The following is a 22,428-nucleotide window of genomic DNA, read 5'->3' as shown; positions in this document are numbered from 1 at the left end:
CAAACTTTTAAACGGTAGTGTAGTATAAAGTAATTAGATCAAATCGGCTTGCTTCACACATCATCTCATCCACCCATTTTGTAAGTAATATTTTAAAGTCTATGGTCACTAATGTCATCAAATCTTTTTCTAAACATTATTCTACCGAACCGTTGTTCCCTTAACGCCGGAAACCATGATCCATCAACCATGACTTGATCCAATTTACCATGTGGAGGAGTGTGGAGCGAGATTCAAATCAGTTTAGAGTCTCGGTTTTATTCTGCAAGTTCAGAAATACATTTGCAGTTCTACAAGCCTACACGATTACAATTGGATTGTCCAGAATGTGTTCAGCTCAGCTCTTTTTAAGCACTGCATAAATTCTTCCACCATGTTTCACTTGGAGGTTTGGGAGTGTTTCTTTGGCGCTTTCGAATAAGTCTTCAAATTCTTGGTCGACGCAAATATCCTACGAGAAACTAAGGTTAGAGATATGCAAAACCAGTAAGGAAAAGGAAATATAAATGGGAAAGATTCACTCACAGAGAAGCTTGAACTGATTTTAAAATGGCGAAGCATCCCGCTGACTGCATTGGATTCCTAGACATCTGGATCATACGGAAAACCAACAAAATTAGTCATAACAAAGATAGAAATGCCATCAGTCTCTTGTGACGCAAACTTGAAAGTCTAAGTTTAAAAGCCATGCTTGCTTCAATAATTCCCTGCTGTTACTATTTTAATCTTTCGTACTTTGAGAACTCGTAGAGTCGTGTTCACTTTGAGGCCCAACGCGAAATGGATGGCTCCTTCGAGAGGTATGCGATTATTGCTGCAGACGAAGAAAAAAGTATTTTAAGCAAGTATTTGAGGTACTTTTATTCTAGCTGTCAGTTTAGCGACTGTTTGCAAAGTCTGGTGTTTGTGGATTTCACCACTGCAAATAAATCACGAATAACTGTGCATTGTGAACATTCAAACTAATTTAGCAGAGAAATGTTGATGTCGAATCTCATAATTACGGCAATAAATCAAGGACTGTGAACACGCAGAAAAGAATAGGTGAGGTGGTCCATTGACTCGTATAGGTGATGCATTTGCTTTCTATGAATGCATGCTTTCTATAAATACAATTACAGTATAAAATATAATCACAATGTGACAACAGTACCTGATGTTCAGATCCTCCAGTGTATTGTTGTGTTTGAGTGCTTCCTCTAGAGCCACGGCTCCTTCTTTGCCCAGGCCGTTGAACGACAAATCCAGGGTCCGCAAGAAGATATTTCCCTTCAAAATCAAATCCAACAGAATGACTACTGTAACATATGTGCAGAATTTAAGTGCTTCAGAATATATTTTTAAAAGGGACATATTACTTATTTATTTATTTTTTCCCACACTGAGGCCCACTTATAATTAGTTTGCATCAGGATTTATTTTAAATAAATATAATACTTTTATTATTTCTTTATTTTTAATTTTTTGCATCCCTTTTTGACCCTTTGAATTGTGCAACTTGACAGGGAGAAAGTTTAGAGTTCTTAAAGTTACAGTTAAACTAACTATTTTATCTCAAAAGATGAAGTACATTTTGATTCCTCATGATAAGACCCCTTTTACTTTGTAGGATGCTGGACCAAACAGCATTTTGCTATATCAATAGTCCTGATCAATGGATGTTAGGCCAAAGTAAGTTCTTACATGAGTGAGTGACTCTGGCAGAGGATGGACTTTATTTTCCTCTTACCTCCAGGCCTTTAGCAAATGCAATGGCTCCTTTTCCTCGAATGCAGTTCCAAGCCAGATTGAGTGACTTCATTCCCGTGTTCTCGGCAATAGCAGTGCCCATGCAGGATTTCCCCTGAGGGAAGGAGAAAGATGGAGAAGAGCAACATGGGGGAGTTACTGTTATTAATTCAGTGTATTATTGTGTCTCCCACGTACAATTTAATTTCTGTATGATCTAACTGGATATTAACTAGTAAATTAGGGCAAAAATATGATGGTCCCTGTGTGAGCAACTCTCTTTCTACACATAATATAATATAATCAGGAAAAAAAATTATCAAAATAATCTGGGGAAATTTTCTATTTATTTTTTGTGATGAATCTCATCATTTCTGACCAGTCTTTATAAAGCAATGATGTTCTTGATCTAAAACCAGTTGAGAGCCACAGATTTAGATGAAACTTTTATCCAAAGCAACTTGAAGTACTTATTATTAGAAAGACAATCCCTCTGGAGTAACCTGAGGTGAAATGTCTTGCTCAAGTATGCAATGGTGATAATTCATATTTTACTCCTCGAGGGGATTAAACCTGCAAACGTCCAGTTCTGAGCTTTAGTTAGTGTCCTACCATGTCTACCAACCTTAAAATATAAATGTACACTTATTTGTCATGGCAATAATCTTGAGAAACCTTGGAGATGTACACTACTATTTAAAAGAAATATACTTTTATTCAGCAAGGATGCATTAAATTGATAAAAAGTCAAATATATATATATAATTAACTTTGTATTCATCAAATAATTCTGTTTTCAAAACTGTTTTTAACATTGATAACAATAAGAAATATTTAGCAAATCAGCATATTAGAATGATTTCTGAAAGATCATGTGACACTGAAGACTGGAGTAATGATGTTGAAAATTCAGCTTTGCATCACAGGAATAAATTATATCTTAATACATATAAAAAAACACTTATTTTAAGTTGTGAAAACATTTCACAATATTACTGTTTTTACAGTAATTTTGATCAAATAAATGCAGCCATGGGTGAGCATAAGAGACCTCTTTGAAAATTATCGAATATCTTTCCGACCCCAAACTTTTGAACGGTGGTGTATCATGCATACTAAATAGCATTTCCTGAAACTGTTACCATTTTCAGAGCTCTTAAATAAATAAAAACTCAATGAATATCATATTTGATATACATAACTGTATCAGGCCTTATTGACTGCATTTGCAATGGTCACCAGGGTAGCCTGCCAAGAATAAGCAAACAGTGCATGATTATAAAAAGAAAGTCATCACCATATGTAATATGAACAGAGATGTGCCAGCGGAATCTGTTAAGGATGTATGAATCATGGCAGGTCATGGAGGAGTTCCTCTTGATGATTATATGCAATATTTTATTGAGGTAATTTCCCTATCTTCACACTCTGTCATTCATGCTGACAGCTATGGGGCTTTAGGACTGTATTCTATATCCCTCATCATCATATTGGAGTTTCTGATCATTTGAGATCCAGCCCTCTGGATATAGCAAATATGAAGATATTGTGCTTGTGTTTAAGCGGAAATATCATTTCCAATTTGCATTGCAGTTAAGAAGAGAGCACTAAGCTATAAAAAAACTACATTATTTGGAAGAATTGCATTTCCATACATTCCCACAGAAAGATATGAATAATCTCTGAGATGTGTTTGAAAACAGCGGATTTGAAGGTTTTTATAAGCAGGCTTCACCACACTGACCCATTTATCAAAGTATTAAAAATAACATTGTAGTTAAAGGTTTGTTTAAAAGCAAATTTATCACCTCTCATTAGACATACTACACTGGACCAATATCTGTGTCCACATAACCTCATCAATACACCTCAAGCAACTTTTCATTGACAGCAGAAATAGAAATATGTTCACATTAACTTATGTTACACTGGATATTAAACAACAGTTCCGGTCTTTGGGTTTGTTTAACTAATGGCGCTTTTCCACTGCGTGGTAGTGTTGGGTCGTTCTTGAATGATTCGTTCATTTTGAACAAACCTTTAATGTGACTTGGGAAGAACGAGTCGTCTCGGGGAGTGATTCGTTCAGTCGCTCATGCGCGACATCCTATAGGTTCTGTACTGGAATTAGTCAAGTAGTTCACCTGTTTCGAGTCTTCGGTTTTCCGAGTCGTTCGTTCATCACGTGACAGCCCCATAAGCTTAACCTATGCAGTCTGAGCCGGAACACGTAACATTTTAATTATATTTTGCTAAAATGAACGAAATGACTCGAAAAAAGATTAGTTAATTTTGCTGGACGAGACTCAAAGGTCCGAGTTGGTAAAATTATCCAAACTTCCCATCACTACTGTGTGGTACGACTTGGCTCGGCTCGCGTTTCCACTGCAGTTTAGTACTGCTTTAGAGTGAGTGGGATTACTCACATGTCGTAATAGTTATTACTGCCGTGACTCTTGAAAAACCTTTGATAGTCGCTCCTCGGCTATCAACGAGAGGAACGTCTGTACTTCCTCAACAGACAACGAAACAGACACGGAATGTGTCTCTGTAGTAGTTCAATGACTCAGGTAATGATGATTCTCTCCGGCCAATCAGTGATCAGCAGAGTTTACAGTCACGTTTTGGTAACGGTACGGTTCGCTTGGAACCTCAACTGAGGTGGTACTGAAAAAAGTACCAGGTACTGTACACAGTGGAAAACCCCCAAAAGTGAACTGTACCGAACCGAACCGTACCGTGCCGTACCATGCAGTGGAAAAGCGCCAATAACTCTTAAATAACGCTTTCTGCACGTTACATACGTAAGAGTAAGTAACTCTTTCTGCACGTTACATGCATACAGCATCTCTTCCAGCAGATGGCGACAACTAACTGTTTTTATGAGTGAGTCACTGAATGTTAACTGAACGTTCCAATTGTTCAAAATAATTGGATGCGACATGCACTTTTACAAGTAGTTTAAACTGAAATGTGTGTTGGCAGTGTGTGTACACAACCACTCTATATAATGATAAAGATCCACCCAGTGTTTTTTTTTATCTCGTTAAATAATTTCCCCTTTCTCATATCAAGCCATTCTCAGATGCCTGTCCCAGGCCCCTCCCACGATTGTTGATTGACACTAGCGTTTTACCTTAGACCCGCCCTGACTGAGCTGTCATCAGTTCGCCATTGTTTCGACACTGGAGCAGATGTAGACAAGAATGGCTCCTAAGCAATTGAGGTGTTCTCTTGTTGGATGTAATAATGAACATAGCAGTTGTCATTTACTCCCGACATCTGAGCCGCTGAAGACGCAGTGGATTACATTTGGTTTTGAAGAGAATGTGCCCACGATCTACCTAAATGCTTTTATGTTCACACGAATCATTCTTGATCCAGCCTCACCTACAGAAGAAGTGAGTATAAGGTTCTTTTATGAATCTTTGCAAATAATCGCCTTTCCAAATAATGTGCTAGTTGGCAAGTTCCGCGGCTAAATGCCGCTAAAGTAAACAGTGGCTGCGTCTGAAAGCTCTAAAATGCTGCCTTCGGAGGAAGCATTCCAAGGCAGGAAGGCATCAAGGCACGTCCGAATCCAAATTCTGCTTTACTTATAGTAATTCAATATTTGTTTAGTTATCACCAAAACTCGTTCTATTTTGTTGTAGATCATTAAACCGTTACGCTGCCTCAGAAGCCTGACCGAAATCAGTTTCATGAGGTGCCTTTGTGCAAAAACGCTGCCTGGAAAGTCAAGCAAGTCAGCTGCCTAGGCTTTCGGACGCAGCCAGTCTCATGAGAACGCCTCGTCACCCCACTGAAGAGAGGGGCGGGGTGAGCAGAGCTCATTAGCATTTAAAGGAACATGCACTAAAACGGCTTGCTGAAAACAGAGCTGATTTTGACAAGGTAAAAAGGGTGTTGATTTACACTACCATTGAGAAATTTTAACCAAAGTATGTTATAGACTTTTCATTAACATGGCACATACGTGTATTAAAACTGTGTTTTTAAAAGGCCAAACTCAGTAAACACATTATTAATAAAGCATATGTTCAGACAAGCAGAGTTCTTAATAAAAATGCAATGTGTTTAGTTACGCGTTAAGTGCTTTCCTCCCATAGAAAACCATTATAAGAAAAATGCTTAACGGGGCTTAATGTATTTGTTTCTTTGATGATTCTCATTAGGTTGGTTAATTGATGTGAAATACTGCCATTCTTTTACCCTTCTCTCTCTCTTCCTTACTTTCCTTCATTCTGTATATATGTGTTGTGCTTAGTTTAGTTATATGTTAGATATAGTTTCATTTATTAAATCCCTTATATTCACAACTTATTGTCTCTGTGCGCTGCTCACAATTCAAAGTCACTGAATGTTTGATCCCTTGCTACATGCTAAGTTAATGCTAAAACTGTATGCAGGAAAGTTATTCTTTCTTGGCCAGGAAAATAATCTTTCCTTGAATTGATAAATTATTATATTGTCTGCTCGGCGGACGGACAGATCAAATAATTGTAATATTGATTCTTCTACAGTTAATTCTAAGATCTAATCTAAATATTTATTATTCATCATAACCAGTTATAATTGGTCATAAATATTTCCCTTTTGAGCTGATTTACTACACACATCTGAATATTTGGGTTGAAGTGTTCTGGAACAGTGTTGTAACCACAATTTAACCACTGATTTCTAGTCGTGTCCTCTTTTGTAAGGCCAAACAAAGTAGTTTCGCTTTCACAATGAAACACACAGCATCACACACGGCGGGCTTGAGTGAGCGGTGGCCAGCGGCCTAGAGTGAGTGGAGGCTGGCGGGCTTGACAACGGCGCGGCCGGCGGATTCGACGAAGGAGCGGCCGGAGGGCTCGCGGCAACCACATGTGACGACCCCGGGCTGGACTCCGCTACGTCCACGGTGAAAGTCGATTCGGCGATCCACAGCATGAAGTTGATGTATTTCCTCAGCGACCAGCACGGATCAGTCCTCTTTTGGAAGGCCAAACAAAGTAGTTTTGCTTTCACAACAAATCACACAGTGTCTTCACGACATGGCGGCCGCGGCAACAACAATACTACAGAGAGAATAAAAGTTATGCCTTCTTTCTTTGCGTGAACATTTGGGTGGCGTTATTTAAATCTTCCCACTTCGTGATGTAGACATGTGGGGGCGTGTTAGAACGAGCCATTTTAGGTAGGCGTGGTTGACTTTTTTCTTTTTAAAACACTGTTTTAATGCATTAAGCCATGTTAAGCATTTTTCACATTAAGTGTTTTAGAATGTCCCCAGTGCAGCCAATTTCAGAATTGTGTCATCAAATCTAGTGACTTTCTCACTTTTGCTGCGGTGAATTTGTCCGCCATGTTTGTTCCGATAGGGTTCCGATTTCACAGCACATTTGGACCTAGTGATGTTACGTTTGAAGAGAAAAAAAGCCCCCCAGCACATTTCACATTAAAGCAATGTACCAGATCGATTATTTTTGAAAAAAGCACGTAATTTATGACGCCCGAAGCTTTGTTTGCTTCAAAATTACGTAACTGCTTATTTAGTATCTGATTCAATAGCAGCTAATCACGCCAGCGTTTTCCTTACTCTAATGCATTCTAATGTGTCTTTTGTTTTTTGTCAAGCTAGTTATGATTGCAATAGGCACATATAGACAGATAATAGATTTAATTTATGAATTTATGTTTCATTTAACATGGTGTACTGGCACTAAAATAAATGAAATAAAGTAGCTATAATAAATAAATATTAGCTATAGCTATTATTTCTCTAAAATAAAATAAAGAACAAGTTGCATAATCAAAAGTAAAACACATCACATTTTGCCCTGTTATTTTTTCAGTTTCATAAATTTAATAAAGCAATGAAGCTCTCCAATGGTTCCTGTCTAAGTACCCTGCCAGTTGAGAGTCACTGCATTGGGCAACTTATCTTTTGCTTCGTGAACTGAAACTAAATTATCCAAATTTGTGTCTAGACATTTTTATTATACTCTGTAGTGCTATAAAATAATCAGTATAATGAACTGCTCAAAGTAAGTGAAACGGACAGATTTTAATTTCATTCCCATTGTGCAATATGGCGTTAAAGGTTAATGTTCTTTTTGTTATGCATATGTTTGGTCAAATCTCAAGCTGTTTTTTTTCTAGTACTTGTCCTATTAAGTGGCCATGAAACTGTAGTCTTCCAGTCCAACTGTTACATGTTACCATTCAAGACGTGGCAGCCAAATGCCTCAAAAACCACTAAATGCCCCTCTGAAAGCAAAGTTATTCAGAGGTCGGCAGTAATCAAGCCATGAACCTTTCATCAGCAGCTTTTCACATCATCTCACACCTGCTATATCTCCGAATCTGTTGTGACTCAGGTCGAGGTGCTGAAGTTTCTGGTTGCTGATCAGAGCTGGGGACAGGTGTCTGGCCGCTCGCTCGTCCAGATGGTTCTCGGAGAGGTTGAGAGAGAATAGGGTAGAGTTTTCCAACAGCATGCTGGACAGAGCCCTGGCTCTGTATTCACCCATCCGGTTTTCAGACAAATCAATTTCTGGGAAGTAAAAACATAGGTTTTACAGTTCATACCTTCAGGGAGTGCTGCAAAACCAACCGTATCAACCACACCAAATCAACCAAAATGCACAGTGAATGATGGCTAAAATGTGCATTAAAACTGTGGACTGTGAAACTGTTGTATGTTGTTTTGAATTGGATAATATCTATTACATTTTCACCAGCAGACTCTAGACATTTGAACCTCATTGTATGTGCTCAGATATCACCATGTAGGACAACAACAATTAGATATGACAAACTTTGATGTAGGCTTGACAAAGCTGTTGTATGAAAGTTTAAAATAACGTTTGAAGTTTAAAGGTTTTACACAGAGAAGTCAGAGAAAGTCAATAAAATATTGCTAACATGATTTAGCACAGTGATATCGTGTAGCTAGCATGAAAACACATTGCTGGAATCACCATGTGATGTATCGTAATCTTCATAACAATAAACAGTCTGACTTGTGATGCAGCCTGGAATTAAACCACATCACGTTGGTTTGTCTGGCCAGAGGAGAACTGCCGACTGAGCCTGATTTCTTTCCAGTTTTTTTTCCCTCCATTTTTGTCACAGATCGAGTTTGGGTTCCTTCCCAAGTCGCCTTTGGCATGCTTAGTTGTGGACACTTAATATTTAGCAATATTATTGAATTGAGTGCAATAAAAGTGCAATTTTTTTATTGAAAAAAAAAACAATAAAAACCATCACAGAAATTATAATGGTTTCCACTACAAATACCATTACAAACAATTAAGCATTAAAACAATTAAAAAAAAAATCCTGTACCTTGTTTTGTGACATATTCCATTTAGTGGTTTTTATCAAGCCACCAATAGAATAGACCCACAAGTTTCCGTTAAAATCAATACAATAGGGTGCCATTTTCCCAGGACGCGTCCTGGCCAGGATTTCTATATTGCCTAAAATATCTAGGTTTTGGCTTTGTTTGCGTGTGCAGACCGATCGGTGTATGACATCAAGATACCATACAGACGGTTCCTTATGCTTTAAAAATGCTCTCGAGGTACTTAGATGTCATACACTGATCGATCTGAGCCGCGCTGCTTTTAAGTCGAACACACATCCTATGCACGCATAATTGCATCGCTTTGACCGTAGATCCCACCTTCTCACACACACACCATGATTGGTCCATTATGTACAATGCCTGCATGTTATTGGTCAAACTACTTTTCGATCATTACCTTCAGCAAGCATGAAAACGGGAAAAAAACAAAGCCAAAACAAATCCTGGCAAGGACGCGTCCTGGGTAAATGTTACGTATGGTAAACCTAATGTTGCTAGCATATATATATATATATATATATGTATATTTAAATTCCACATTCAACCATTCCAGAAATGCTGGTGTATCTGCCATCTTGGAACAGTCATCACTCACAGTAAAAATGCTTGTTTCTAGCATGTTGTAATGAATCATCCACTGAAGGCGAGCGTAAGTGAGAACCCAAGTGCAGTTTATTTACAGGTGATATCCAAACAAGAAACACAGACTTGACGTGAGTTCGTGAACGGCCTCCGTGGCAAGACAGTCTGTGAGTTCGTGACCGTCCTCCGTGGCTGTAACAGGGCAGACAGTGAGTTTGTGAACGGCCTCTGTGGCCGTGACAGGGCAGACAGTGAATTCGGAAGCGGACGCCACCAACTCAGGAGGTTCTGCAGCGGATGCCGCCACCTCTGGAGGTTCTGCAGCGGATTCAGGCACAGGAGAGGCCCTTGGTGCAGACTCGTGCAATCAGTCTTTTGAGTCTTGGCCCAAGCCGTGGCGGCCATCTTGGCCGGGGGCTCAGCCGTGGCGGCCATCTTGGCCTGGGACTCAGCCGTGGCGGCCATCTTGTGAGCAAGCTCTGGCTTGGCAGACGTGACGTGAGCAGGCCCTGGGGTAGCAGACATGACGGTAGCAGCCTCTGGCTTGGCAGACCTGAAGTGTCCTTAAGGAACGTTTCATTAAAATCTACCTGGTGATAAAGTCCACAAAAATCCTCCACATAATCCTCAATGGAGTGATTACCTTGACGGAGGCGAACTAGGCGATCTGCTGGGTTCATTGTAGAGGTCGTGTATTCTGTCAAAATATCAAAATAGGTCTAACTCGAGAGCATTTTGAAAGCATAAGGAACCGTCTGTATGGTATTTTGATGTCATACACCGATCGGTCTGCACACGCAAACAAAGCCAAAACCTAGATATTTTAGGCAATATAGAAATCCTGGCCAGGACGCGTCCTGGGAAAATGGCACGTATGGTCACCCTAGTTTCTAGCATGAATTAACATTGCATAGACATTTTCAACCCACCAAAGGAAGTCTCTGGGAATTTGGGCCTGTTTGGAAACCTGATATGGAAATCAGTATGTTGGCTTAGTTATGCCACCATAAAACATCTTGCAAGATATTGCTTTCTAAAAGATTCCAGACTTGTCCAACCCCCATGTTCCTCTATAAAAAAACATGACAAGACTGTCTCACAGATTAGATCAAACAGACTTTCGGACTACTAGTGAATCACAAATAAAAGTCCAGAAAACAAGGCAGTACTGTGATGTTGTGTGTGGAACTGCAAGAAGTCACCTGTGATGTAGCAATTCTCTTTGAGCATATCAGCAATGGAAGCCCCGCCTATTCCCTCCATCCAATTATCTCGCAGATTGAGCTTCAGGATGGAGGTGTTGGTTACTAAGGAAATGGCCAGAGCGTTGGTACCCTACAGAGGAAAGTTTTTAAGATGTTTATCATATCTTTTGTTATTCGTATAGAATGCAGCAGTCAGGCTCTGGGAGTAAACATGGACCTACAAGACCTACTGTGAGCTATAAGGTTGTTAATTGATGGTATATGCTTTTGTTGTAGCCATCAGTCCATATTATTCCAACTTATTATTAAATAATAAAAACTTGAACTGCTCAAAGTAAATGAAACGGACAGATTTTAATTTCATTCCCATTGTGCAATACGGCGATAAAGGTTAATGTTCTTTTTGTTATGCATGTGTTGGGTCAAATCTCAAGCTGTTTTTTTCTAGTACTTGCCCTACTAAGTGAGCAATCATGATACTATGTTAATTTCTCAATATATACAGACAAACTCAAAATACTAAAACCATAAAATCTGTAATCCTATAATATTCTGGTGACTGTTCTTGTCCTGTGACTGTAGCCCCTTTCAATTTACTTTCCATCTGAATTAATATTAATAATAATTATTATTTATAACGCACCTTTTTCATACTAAAATGCAAGAAATCTTAATATAAATGCAAAAGAATAAATTTAATAATAATAATAATAATACAAAAATACACAACAAAGAACGAAAACATTGAATAACTGCTTACAAAAGCAATAAAACATCTCAAGGAGGAACCATTCATGTCTGCAGCACAAACTGTATGAGACAAGTTACGCACTAAAATTTAAAATACAAGGTTAGAGGTTTACTATTATCATTATGACTTATGAGTGAAAAAAATAGTGATGCTTTCCTTAGCAAGCACAGTTAATCAATGCAGTAAAAGACAACACAATGTGCCGTACTCACACATGCAACCTTTACAGCTTAAATGAGATGAACTGGTGTGACTTTATAAACCAAATAAGACAACAATGTGTCATTGTTTCTCATTGAGATGCGCAATTATCATGAATGTGGAAAATTCCCAAGCCATTCATTAAGCTATGCGGAGGCACACAGCAGTAATCTAGCAGATGGCTATCTCTAATAAACTGAATAAACAGCCATCAGAGAGATAGTGAGAGATGGATGGAGCCGTGATTTATGTATATGTAAAGGAGTGTGTAGGTGTTTCGGTATCTGCAGAACAAGCAGGTGAAAATGAAAGAGAGAAAGAGAGAGAGACCTGTCTGAAATTACAAGCATGACTCATGGCCGTTTGCCTATTTTATTCCCCTTTGAGTGGCAACATCATATTCTGTGCCCCTTAGCTCTTTGACACCCTCTATCAGAACGTGCATCACCTACACCCCCCCATCGGCCCACTCTCTCTCTCTCTCTCTGCTCATATTCCCACTTTCACTTTTAATAAGAACTCTCACTGTGAAATCTGTCAAGTTCCAGGTCTGTGTCAAAATCTTCGTCACTGATGACACACTCTTCCTCCTGCTGCTGTCCATCACCTGGATGGATACCTCCACCTTCATCCACCTCGTCTTCTTCAATCATATGATCTTCATCCTGGTGGGCCATTCTTGTGCTTTGATGCTGGCTGGGCGATCTAGACACTCTCTGAGCGGAGCAACGCGGAGGATACTCTCAGAAATGAGAATTCATCAGTTCACCAGAGTTTTGCCAAATTAACCATTTAATCCCACCGGTCACAATAGTGAGTGTGAAAAAGTTTTTTTTTTATAAAGCTCTAAAAACCTTACTGACTGATGTTTTAGTGCACTTCCTGCAAATGTGTCAAAAAAGGGTCTCAATTAAATATATGCAGTTTCACATGGTAAGTGCAAATTGTCACATGACCAGAGCAGTTTACTTCCTGTTTGCACCATGAGAAGATGATGGCTGCATCAAAACTCCAAAACTAAAGTATGTTAACATAAAGATATTACAAAGATTTTTGAGACACATTATCTTTGAGGTGTCTAGTATTAATATATGAATTCACATATATTCACTTTTGTTGAGTGTGATCATAGAATGAGTAAACATGTTGATGATCACAATAGTGACCGGTGAGATAACAGTGAACTTAGGTTTACAATATAAATCCAATTGCAGTTGTTAGTGAAGGCTGCACTAAAATGTTGCAATGACAAAATATTGCACTAAATTAAAAGTTCAAATGTTACAAATAAGTTACAATATTAATGTTGTAATACTGGTAGCACTAATATAAAAATGTGATGATATGTTACAAAAAAGTAACAATTCTGAAATATGTTGATGGTTGCATTTTTTGTCTTTTATCTCAGTATTCCTGTCAGTGTTGTATAAGTTTTTTTTTTTTAAGCATAATAGTAACCCTAGAATGTGATCATACAGTTTGAAATAGCTGGGCTAAGATACTGTATATAAAAAAAATTATGACTGCAGAAATATGTTAATTCAGTATACACATTATCCCACCGGTCACAAAAATAAAAATTTTCACACACTTTTCCAAAAAAAAAAAAATTATTATTGATTATTTCAAAGGGTTACTAATGACACATCATTTGGATATTTTTATGTCTGGAAAAAAATTGCGATTAAACGGGTTAAGAACTGAAGAATTGGCTCCTTTTTAATTTCTGATTGTGAACAGGCTATCCATCCATCCATCCATCCATCTCTATCTATCTATCTATCTATCTATCTATCTATCTATCTATCTATCTATCTATCTATCTATCTATCTATCTATCTATCTATCTATCTATCTATCGTTGTCTCTCCATCCATCTATCTATCTATCTATCTATCTATCTATCTATCTATCTATCTATCTATGTCTATCCATCCATCCATCCATCTATCTATCTATCTATCTATCTATCTATCTATCTATCTATCTATCTATCTATCTATCTATCTATCTATCTATCTATCTATCTATCTATCTATCTATCGTTGTCTCTCCATCCATCTATCTATCTATCTATCTATCGTTGTCCATCCATCCATCCATCCATCCATCTATCCATCTATCTATCTATCAGCTCCAAAACCTTCAAACTTCAAAGGCTTTTTAAACATCTTTGAAAACTTTCAAACTAAAATTTGTCAAGCCAACATTCCATGGCTGTTTTGGCAAACTCTGCTTCTCTAGTTAAAAATTACACTTCCATGAATTTCACACAATCTTACCATTCACAAGCCATTTTACTTACAATATGACATATTTCCAAGTGAAACATACTGTGAAGCACAAAAACCATAGGGAAGGACTTGCTTTTATTTATCAGAAATTTATTGGATTTTGTAAACTGGTCACATACCAGAATTAAGCCAGATGGTTTGTGGTGAGGGGTTGCAACGTTACTGTATGTGCCCACTGGTGCTGAGATGAGTGGGCATTTACAATTCATTCTCTATGGGAGCTGAGCGACAGGCTCATGCGGGGGATTGACAGTGGAGCGAAGCAAGCAGTGAGAGCATCAAAAAGTTGAGAAAGCCTAAACTTTATATAATGACATGCAAAAATAAATAAATAAATAAATGTAAAAAAGACAGATCGGGAGCCAATCACATTTCAATAATTTGATCAAAATGCAATGCTAGAGCAGGTGTTTCTGGTGGATTTTTAAAATGTTTTTTAAAAGAAGAGTTTTGGGGTCACCAAGGCTGTGTTTATTTTGTTAAAATACAATAAAGACTCTAATATTGAAAATATTATTACAATTTAAAATTATTACAAGTTTTCTGTTTGAGAATATTTTAAAGCATCAGCATCTTTACTCCAGTCTTCAGTGTCACACGATCCTTCAAAAATCATTATAATATGCTGATTTGCACAACAAACATTTCTTATTATCAATTTTGAAAACAGTCATGCTGCTTAATATATTTGTGGAAACCAGTTTTTCCAATGTTTTTTTTATAAATAGAATGAACAGCATTTATGTTAAATAGAAATGTTTTGATCAGTTTAGTACATCCTTGCTATATTAAACATTAAAAAAAGATTCCTGGGTCTGCTGACTGGCCTGCTTGCGATTCCTCCCAAATCCTCTTCTTTTCCACCTTCATCTCCGTCATCTTCACACACTGATGGAAGAATACTCTCTTTTGTCACCTTTTTGCCCACTACCATTCTATATACCTTGTGAGTTTGTGATTGTTTGCAAAATTAATGTTGAGAATGCTTTGATCAAACTAAATCACATTCGATTCACTCTGGTTTCCCGAGCCAGACAGGATCGATATCCTTAAAATCAAATCTATGAGAAAGCAAATCAGTGCAGTCATGTCTCCTGTTGGCCCAGACTAACCTGCTCTGAGGGAAGGTTGTATTTGACCGACAGTCACTTTGACTAATTGCAGAGCCTGATCAGTGAGGGTGGGCTATTGTTCAGATCATTTATTTTGTTGACTGGTTGCCATGGTGTAATTTCTCCTCTCATAAAGCTGCACTCAATCTGTTTCTGCAGTGAGCGGTGAGAGAGAGAAACAATTATATAAAACAAAGAACATACATCTTCTTCCCTCACTACACAATCAGTTGCTCTCTATAAAACCTTATAAAAATCTATATTTAAAGTAAGTCTAAAATCACACACACACACACACACACACACATATACATATATATACAGTGGGTACGGAAAATATTCAGACCCCCTTAAATTTTTCACTCTTTGTTATATTGCAGCCATTTGCTAAAATCATTTAAGTTAATTTTTTTTCCTCATTAATGTACACACAGCACCCCATATTGACAGAAAAACACAGAATTGTTGACATTTATGCAGATTTATTAAAAAAGACACTGTATATATATATATATATATATATATATACAGTATATAGTAATTTTATGGCAATATCATATTCATATTTTTAGATTTAATTTATTTTATATATTTTTTTAAATATAAAAGTAAAATTACCAGATGCTCTCTACACATAAATTGTATGCATGCATGTGTGTGTGTGTGTGTATGTATATATATATACACACACACACACACACACACACACCAACATACATACATATACTTATTTTGTAATGTAATGGCAATATTACATTTATATTCATATTTAAATATTTTTTATATTTTAAACACACACACACACACACACACACATAAAATATGTATTTTGTATATTATTTCTTAAATATTTCATAATAATTACCACTTACTTTCATTTACAGCATATTCTTTATATCATTTATTGTTAATCTAATATGTATGAAATATAAGTATATTTAATATTTATTTTGCAGAGTTGTAGCACATTTGATATTTAAAATTTTTTTTTAAATAAATAATAAGATGATGTCTGATACTCTTGCATGGAAACAGTCTCTACATTGCTTCTGTTTCTCCATGAAAATTCAATAGGAAACCAAACTGACATTTCAATGAAACACACCATCATCTCCTGAGCCATGAAAGTGCAACCTCTGACCTCAAATTTTCCATTCACATATCCTTTCATGCATTACAAATGTCTTAAATAAACTTCACAGTGCATATATTTTTTTAATTTCCTCACTTAGAAAGAATGGCAAAGAACTTCAAGTCTTGACATACAAATGTTTTTATTATTAAGTAGATGCAAAGTTCTTGCAGTATATGCATTGAAATGGCAAATGTTTCAATGTTCGAAGTTCCACAATAGAAGATTCACAGCAGAAATTGATCGGAACAGTTTCTCTTAGCAGCAGCAAAGAACAAACACAAAAAGAGAAAAGAAAACCCCGTAAATCTTCTTCTCCGTCCAGTCACAGAGGAAGGATGCGATCACAACAGTTAAACAGACACAGTGCAGGTTAAGAGAAAACAGAACGGTAACATCATGCATTCAGAATAATGCTTCAGGTTCCCCCAAATTAATTAGATATCATTACAAGCAACTCAGAGGGACAAAATCAAATCAATACCCATAATCAAAATACATTCTTAAAAAATTCTCATCCATATTTTATATATATATATATATATATATATATATATTTAGATATTTACTGATTTTAACATATGCATGTGTGTGATTCTTTTTTTGCCCGACTTTTTGTCATCACAGAGTTTAAACGGTGCAAAACCCAAATGTGGGGAGGGAAACATTCAGTGTTAACTGTGTACATACAACAAGAATACTCTCCTACAGAAAGACAACAGAAAGCAAAGTCCCTCAAAATCAAATTACCTCATGTAATATTTTTCATGCCGGAGGCCACTCATAACTCAAAAGTTTTCAAAGCAAATCCGAAGCGAGCTAGGATCTGACTGAACGCACATTTCAGAAAGCAAAACAGTGACTTTTCTTAAAGGATTCATTGCCAGAAAATGGTCCTTTCAAAGCCATCAAACAGGCATTGCATGCAAAACTGAACTATGCGCCGCATTGATTTTTTGCTCGTTGTTGCAAGCGGTTACCCTTTAATACAAAACAACAACTACTACTACGGTTGATCCTCCATCTAAAGCAGAGATCCAGGTCTCCGTTTGGAGTCAAAGAGAAGGGTCGTCACAGCCATGTCTCAGAGAAACAGGGAAAACGGGATATAGAGGACGTATAGTAAAGCAAAGCAGGTGCATCACCTCTTTCATTTTCATTAGAGTTTCAAGGACGTTTCATAAAAAAACCAACCTAGAGAGATTTTTCAGTCTCCTGAAAATACTTTTCTTACAGTTAGCTCGAGATAAATGTGGTTTCATCTTTGTTTGATCAATCTTAAAGCCACTGTATGTAGTTTTGTGTATTTTTGTAGTATTTTTACTTTAACTGTGACTTTATCTCAGTTCTGAGTTTATATCTGACAAGTTTAAAATTTGCAATTGTGAGATATAAACTCGCAACACTGAGGAAAAAAAAGTGTGTGAAATAATTATGAAATAAAAAGTCGCAATTACCTTTTTTGTGTGGAAAACAAAACAAAACAGAATTGCACAATGTAAACTCAGAAATCTGAGAAAAAAGGGCAGAATTATGAATTATAAACTCAGTAAACTCATGTAAACTCGGAATTCTGAGATAAAATGTGCAATTGCGATATATAATCTCAGAATTAACATCAAAATTGCGAGAGGTAAACGCAGAGTTCTGAGAAAAAATATAAACTAAGAATTGTGATGTAAACCTGGAATTGCGAGAGAAAAAAAATCTGAATTCTAAGTGCATATCTCATTTGTTTACTCTTTCCAAAAATGCAAGAAGCAAAGTCTTAATTATGAGATTACAACATTGCAATGACCTTTTTATGTATTGAGGGTTTTTTTATTTATGAAATGGGTTTCAATACAGAACAGGCGTGTGACTTATTAGAATTCTAAAGTTATTTGCCTTATTATAAGTCCATCAGAATGATTTTGAAACTGATATTTCAAGGTAAACAACTTGCATACAGTTGCTTTAAAATCCAAGCAGTCTTCTTTAAAGGGGTCATATGACATTGCTATAAAGGACATTATTTGGTGTATTTGGTGTAATGAAATGTGTTTATGCGGTATAAGGTTAAAAAACACATTATTTTCCACATACTGTACATTATTGTTTCTCCTCTATGCCCTGCCTTTCTGAAACACGTAGATTTTTACAAAGCTCATCGGTCTGAAAAGCGAGGTGTGCTCTGATTGGCCAGCTATCCAGTGCGTTGTGATTGGCCGAATACCTCAAGCGTGTGACGGATATGTTACGCCCCTTACCATACTGTGATGCGTTGTCCCAGTGCAACGAGACAAAAACATTAAAACCCATTATAAACTAAGCATTTGTTGCGTCCAGTGGGGACATAATTATGGATTATAATGACTTATACTGTCTTTTTACGCGTTGTGTTGCATCGCGCTGCGTAAACATAAAACTATGTCTGCATTTGTGATCGGAGAAATGACAAACAACAAGCGCTGCTCTACACTGCTCAAAACTCGCGTTTGAATCATCAGTGGCAAATCCTTTAAATATAAAAGCGTACTTACAGGCTGTGAGTCAGCATTATTTGTCAGAACACCGGCATTGTAGGCTATACTCTCCAAGGAAACAGTCCTCGTCCTCCGTAAAATGCGTTGCTCAGATCTGAATATTTGGGCTGAACTGTTCTGGAACAGTGTTGTAAATACAACTTAACCACTGATTTCTAGCTGTGTCCTCTTTTGGAAGACCAAACAAGTAGTTTCGCTTTCATAACGAAACACACAGCGTCTCCACAACATGGCGGCAGCGACAACAATACTACAGCGAGAATCAAAGTTACACCTTCTTTCTTTGCATGAACATTTGGGCGGCGTTATGCAAATCTTCCCACACAGTGATGTAGACATGTGGGGACGTGTTAGAACGAGGCGTTTTAGGAGGATGTGGACGAGTCTTAACTTTTATAAAGAATATCTCTTTGGGTTTGAGACTTTAGTCTTTGCAACTTTAGGGATCTTATCTATTCATAAACAGCTTGTAACACTCCAAAGAGAAAGGAAAACTTGAAATCGCATCATATGACCCTTTTAAAACCACAGTCATGTTTTATTCACTGAATTCATTTCAAAATTAAGATAGCTAATTAGTTGTTAACAAAACAGTTATATAATAGTCTCAGGGGATATTTAACCATGTTACAACTCTTGAGCATGTTCAGATGCATGGAAACCAGTGTGGCGTCAATTAGCAGTGTGTGTTTCATTTAGAAGCGATAATAAACAGAGCGAGGTTTTGTACAGGTCTAACTCGTCTTCCATCTAGACATGCTAACATAAGTCAATTCATTCTCAATCGTCCACTAATCCTTTTCTCATATAAAAAATAATAAAATAAACAACTGCCATGTCTAACCATAGTGTTTTTAAGTTTGTTAATTTCTGGCATCTTGTTTCTATTTTTAACATAATTTTATATTCACTAATAATAATAATAATAATAATAATAATAATAATTTATTTTTATTATTATTATAGTGAATATTAAATAATATATTATAATGAAGACAAGAAAGAAGAACATGAAGAAGGCGGCAAATTAATAATAAAATTAATAAAATGGTTGGTTGTGACTCTTTCAAAACCAAAATTGATCAAAATGGACCAAAATTAGATCTGAACCCACTTTTTAAGGCCAAGGACAGCGTGAATTGTTCCGCTTAAAGAGGTCTATGTTTGGTTCTTTTAAACAGATTAACTTTCTGTAGATACGAGCATGTCCTCTCTTTTTAGCATGGATGGAGACTTGGTCTTTCATCAAAACGTGCACAATAACCTCGAGACTCACTATCTAAGCCAAAAACTTCTCAACTCTTAATAGTAAAGTCAATATCTACACATGTTGCACATGAGGAAAGCCGCTGATCTTGCTTACACTTAAAAAAAGGCAGGCCATGTCTAAGTGCACGCAGCCCATTAGTCAGGACAAAGCATAAAGACACATAAAAAAGTGCATTCAGAAATTCAAGTGAAAGGTAATTGTATTAATGCAGATTTTGATCATAGAGATGCACATCAAACAAGACCTAGCAAAGAAAATGAAATATTCCATAAAAAAAAAGGAATAATTTTTTAACAGACAAACTTGGCACAGTTTTCGTGAATCATGGTCGGTGTCCCATCATGCTTCTGGTTGGCTGATTAGAGCATGAGCAAAAACCAGCGATATATGGATGGAAAATGTGACTACGAGCAAAACACCCTGTAAAAGGAAGAAAATAAAGATTAAAAGAAATACAAAGTGAGAAAGGGGGTAGAAAGAGTATACATACAGTATATATATTAATTGCAATAATAATAAAAAAAATTACATAAAATTACGAAATGCTGAAATTATTTAAATATTTGCATAAGCATCTATTCCACAACTTATATATGTTCATAATTCGTTATATTTATTTATTAAGTTGATGCACTTCATTTTTTTTTCTTTCAAGATTTAGAATACTGTTCAAAAGTTTGGGTTCGGTAATATTTTTATCGAAGAAAGAAATACATACTTTTATTCAGCTAGGATGCACTTAACTGATCACTTTATAATTCTTGAGCAGCAAATCAGCATATTAGAATGATTTCTGAAGGATTATGTGACACTGAAGACTGGAGTAATGATGCTGAAAATTCAGCTTTACATCACAGGAATATATTACATTTTAAAATATTAAATCATTATTTTAAATCATAAAAATATTTTTTATTTCTGCTATATTTTTAATCAAAATAAATGCAGCCTTGGTGAGCATAAGAGACTTCTTTCAAAAACACTTTTTAAAAACATTACCAACCCCAAACATTTGAACAGTAGTGTATTTTTCCCATTTCATTTTACATAAGTAAACGTGGGCTGTAATTGCGATTAATTTAATTAATCTGCACATCATGTAACTAATTCCATTAAAAACAGTAAGCGATTGACAGCTCAAAAATAAACACCTTTCCTGCTTAATGTACGTAATTAAGCTCACATTTCTTTGTAACGTTATGCATTAATCGCAACATTTCATGCCGATATTGAATGATTTCATGATATATAATGTTGCCCACTATCCAACAGAGTACAAGATGACAAATGCCGAGGGACCGTGAGGTAGCTCTCGTCCTCCAACACAAGGACTTTCATCATAAAACATCAAAATAAGTGACACCTCTCAGGAACTACGGTGGCCATCCGGCAAAAGGGCCAGTTAAGCGTGCACTACGATTAAAGCACTTCTGTCCCTCCCTCCGCTCTCACAGCGAGTGTGCGATGAACAAGCTCTTATCTGTGAGAGCACAAACAGAGAATAGCACAGCCACTCTCTTCTCACTAATCCTGTTACGCTGCAGCCTCTTCTCAGCCTCCGTCTCTATGGTTTACGGCTGGCATTCAGTGATGCTGGTCCAGAGGCTGTATCTACAGTAATCTACACGGCACAAGGTCCTCCTACAAGCGCGGATAACCCAAGGCGACTCAAGGTGAGAGGAGGGCGGATGGAGAATAAGCAAACAGGACTTACTCATCCGTGTCTTTCTTGCTCTCTTCGATGTATGCAATAGACTCCGACCTTAGACGGTTGGTGACCTCGTAGGTGCGCAGGGTTACACCGAAGATGTCCTCATGGTATCGATTCTCATCCTTCAACGAGAAAGAGGAGAAAACCGTTTGGAAAAAGTAACTGGAACTTCTCAGTTGACCTTGTACTTGATTTTGTTATGCACACAAAGGGTCAGTTTTAAATAAATGACCTAATGGAGTCACTAAATACAGTATAAAGTTTGGAAAAAAAGAGGGATGGAACCCTTTGTTTTTCTGATAAATTGTCATTTAATCAAAAATGTAAAAAATTAAATGTAAAAATACAATTTAATTTCTTCAAAAAAAATTATATATAAAACCAAACTATAAAATTTAAAATAAAGAAAGAAACAAAACAACTAGAACTTCTCAGTTTTAAATAAATGACTGAAAAGCAACACTAACTACAGTTTGGAAGAAAAAAAAAAGTGAGACCCAGCCCTTAGTTTTGATGATAAATTATCACTTAATAATACAATTTAAATAATATTTACTTCC

General features: G+C 36.7%; 2 protein-coding genes across 2 annotated transcripts in view; both read right to left on the bottom strand.

Annotated features, from left to right (window-relative positions):
• Positions 1 to 451: 451 nt before the first annotated feature.
• LOC107599161 (leucine-rich repeat-containing protein 74B-like) lies at positions 452 to 12,501 on the bottom strand. Its single transcript, XM_016290676.1, has 9 exons — positions 12,351 to 12,501; positions 11,684 to 11,703; positions 10,870 to 11,002; positions 8,061 to 8,269; positions 1,730 to 1,843; positions 1,154 to 1,269; positions 736 to 814; positions 526 to 590; positions 452 to 461 (listed from the first exon to the last, which is right to left on the bottom strand). Exons 1-9 carry the CDS (start codon positions 12,499 to 12,501, stop codon positions 452 to 454), a joined length of 897 nt encoding a protein of 298 aa, XP_016146162.1.
• A 7,412-nt stretch (positions 12,502 to 19,913) lies between these two features.
• The window catches only part of LOC107599142 (nitric oxide synthase, brain), a 57,408-nt gene continuing 54,893 nt past the window's right edge, over positions 19,914 to 22,428 (bottom strand). The window contains exons 28-29 of the mRNA XM_016290652.1: positions 21,872 to 21,990; positions 19,914 to 20,577 (exon numbers count right to left, since the gene is read on the bottom strand). Coding sequence (XP_016146138.1) covers positions 20,562 to 20,577; positions 21,872 to 21,990 — 135 coding nt within the window. The 3' untranslated portion in view covers positions 19,914 to 20,561. The remainder of the gene's footprint in view (positions 20,578 to 21,871; positions 21,991 to 22,428) is intronic.

Source organism: Sinocyclocheilus grahami, unplaced genomic scaffold, assembly GCF_001515645.1.
Source record: "Sinocyclocheilus grahami isolate Dianchi unplaced genomic scaffold, SAMN03320097.WGS_v1.1 scaffold261.1, whole genome shotgun sequence".
Lineage (NCBI taxonomy): Eukaryota > Metazoa > Chordata > Actinopteri > Cypriniformes > Cyprinidae > Sinocyclocheilus > Sinocyclocheilus grahami.
The sequence above is the reverse complement of the archived record's forward strand: the minus strand, read 5'-3'. Positions and strand labels throughout refer to the sequence as shown.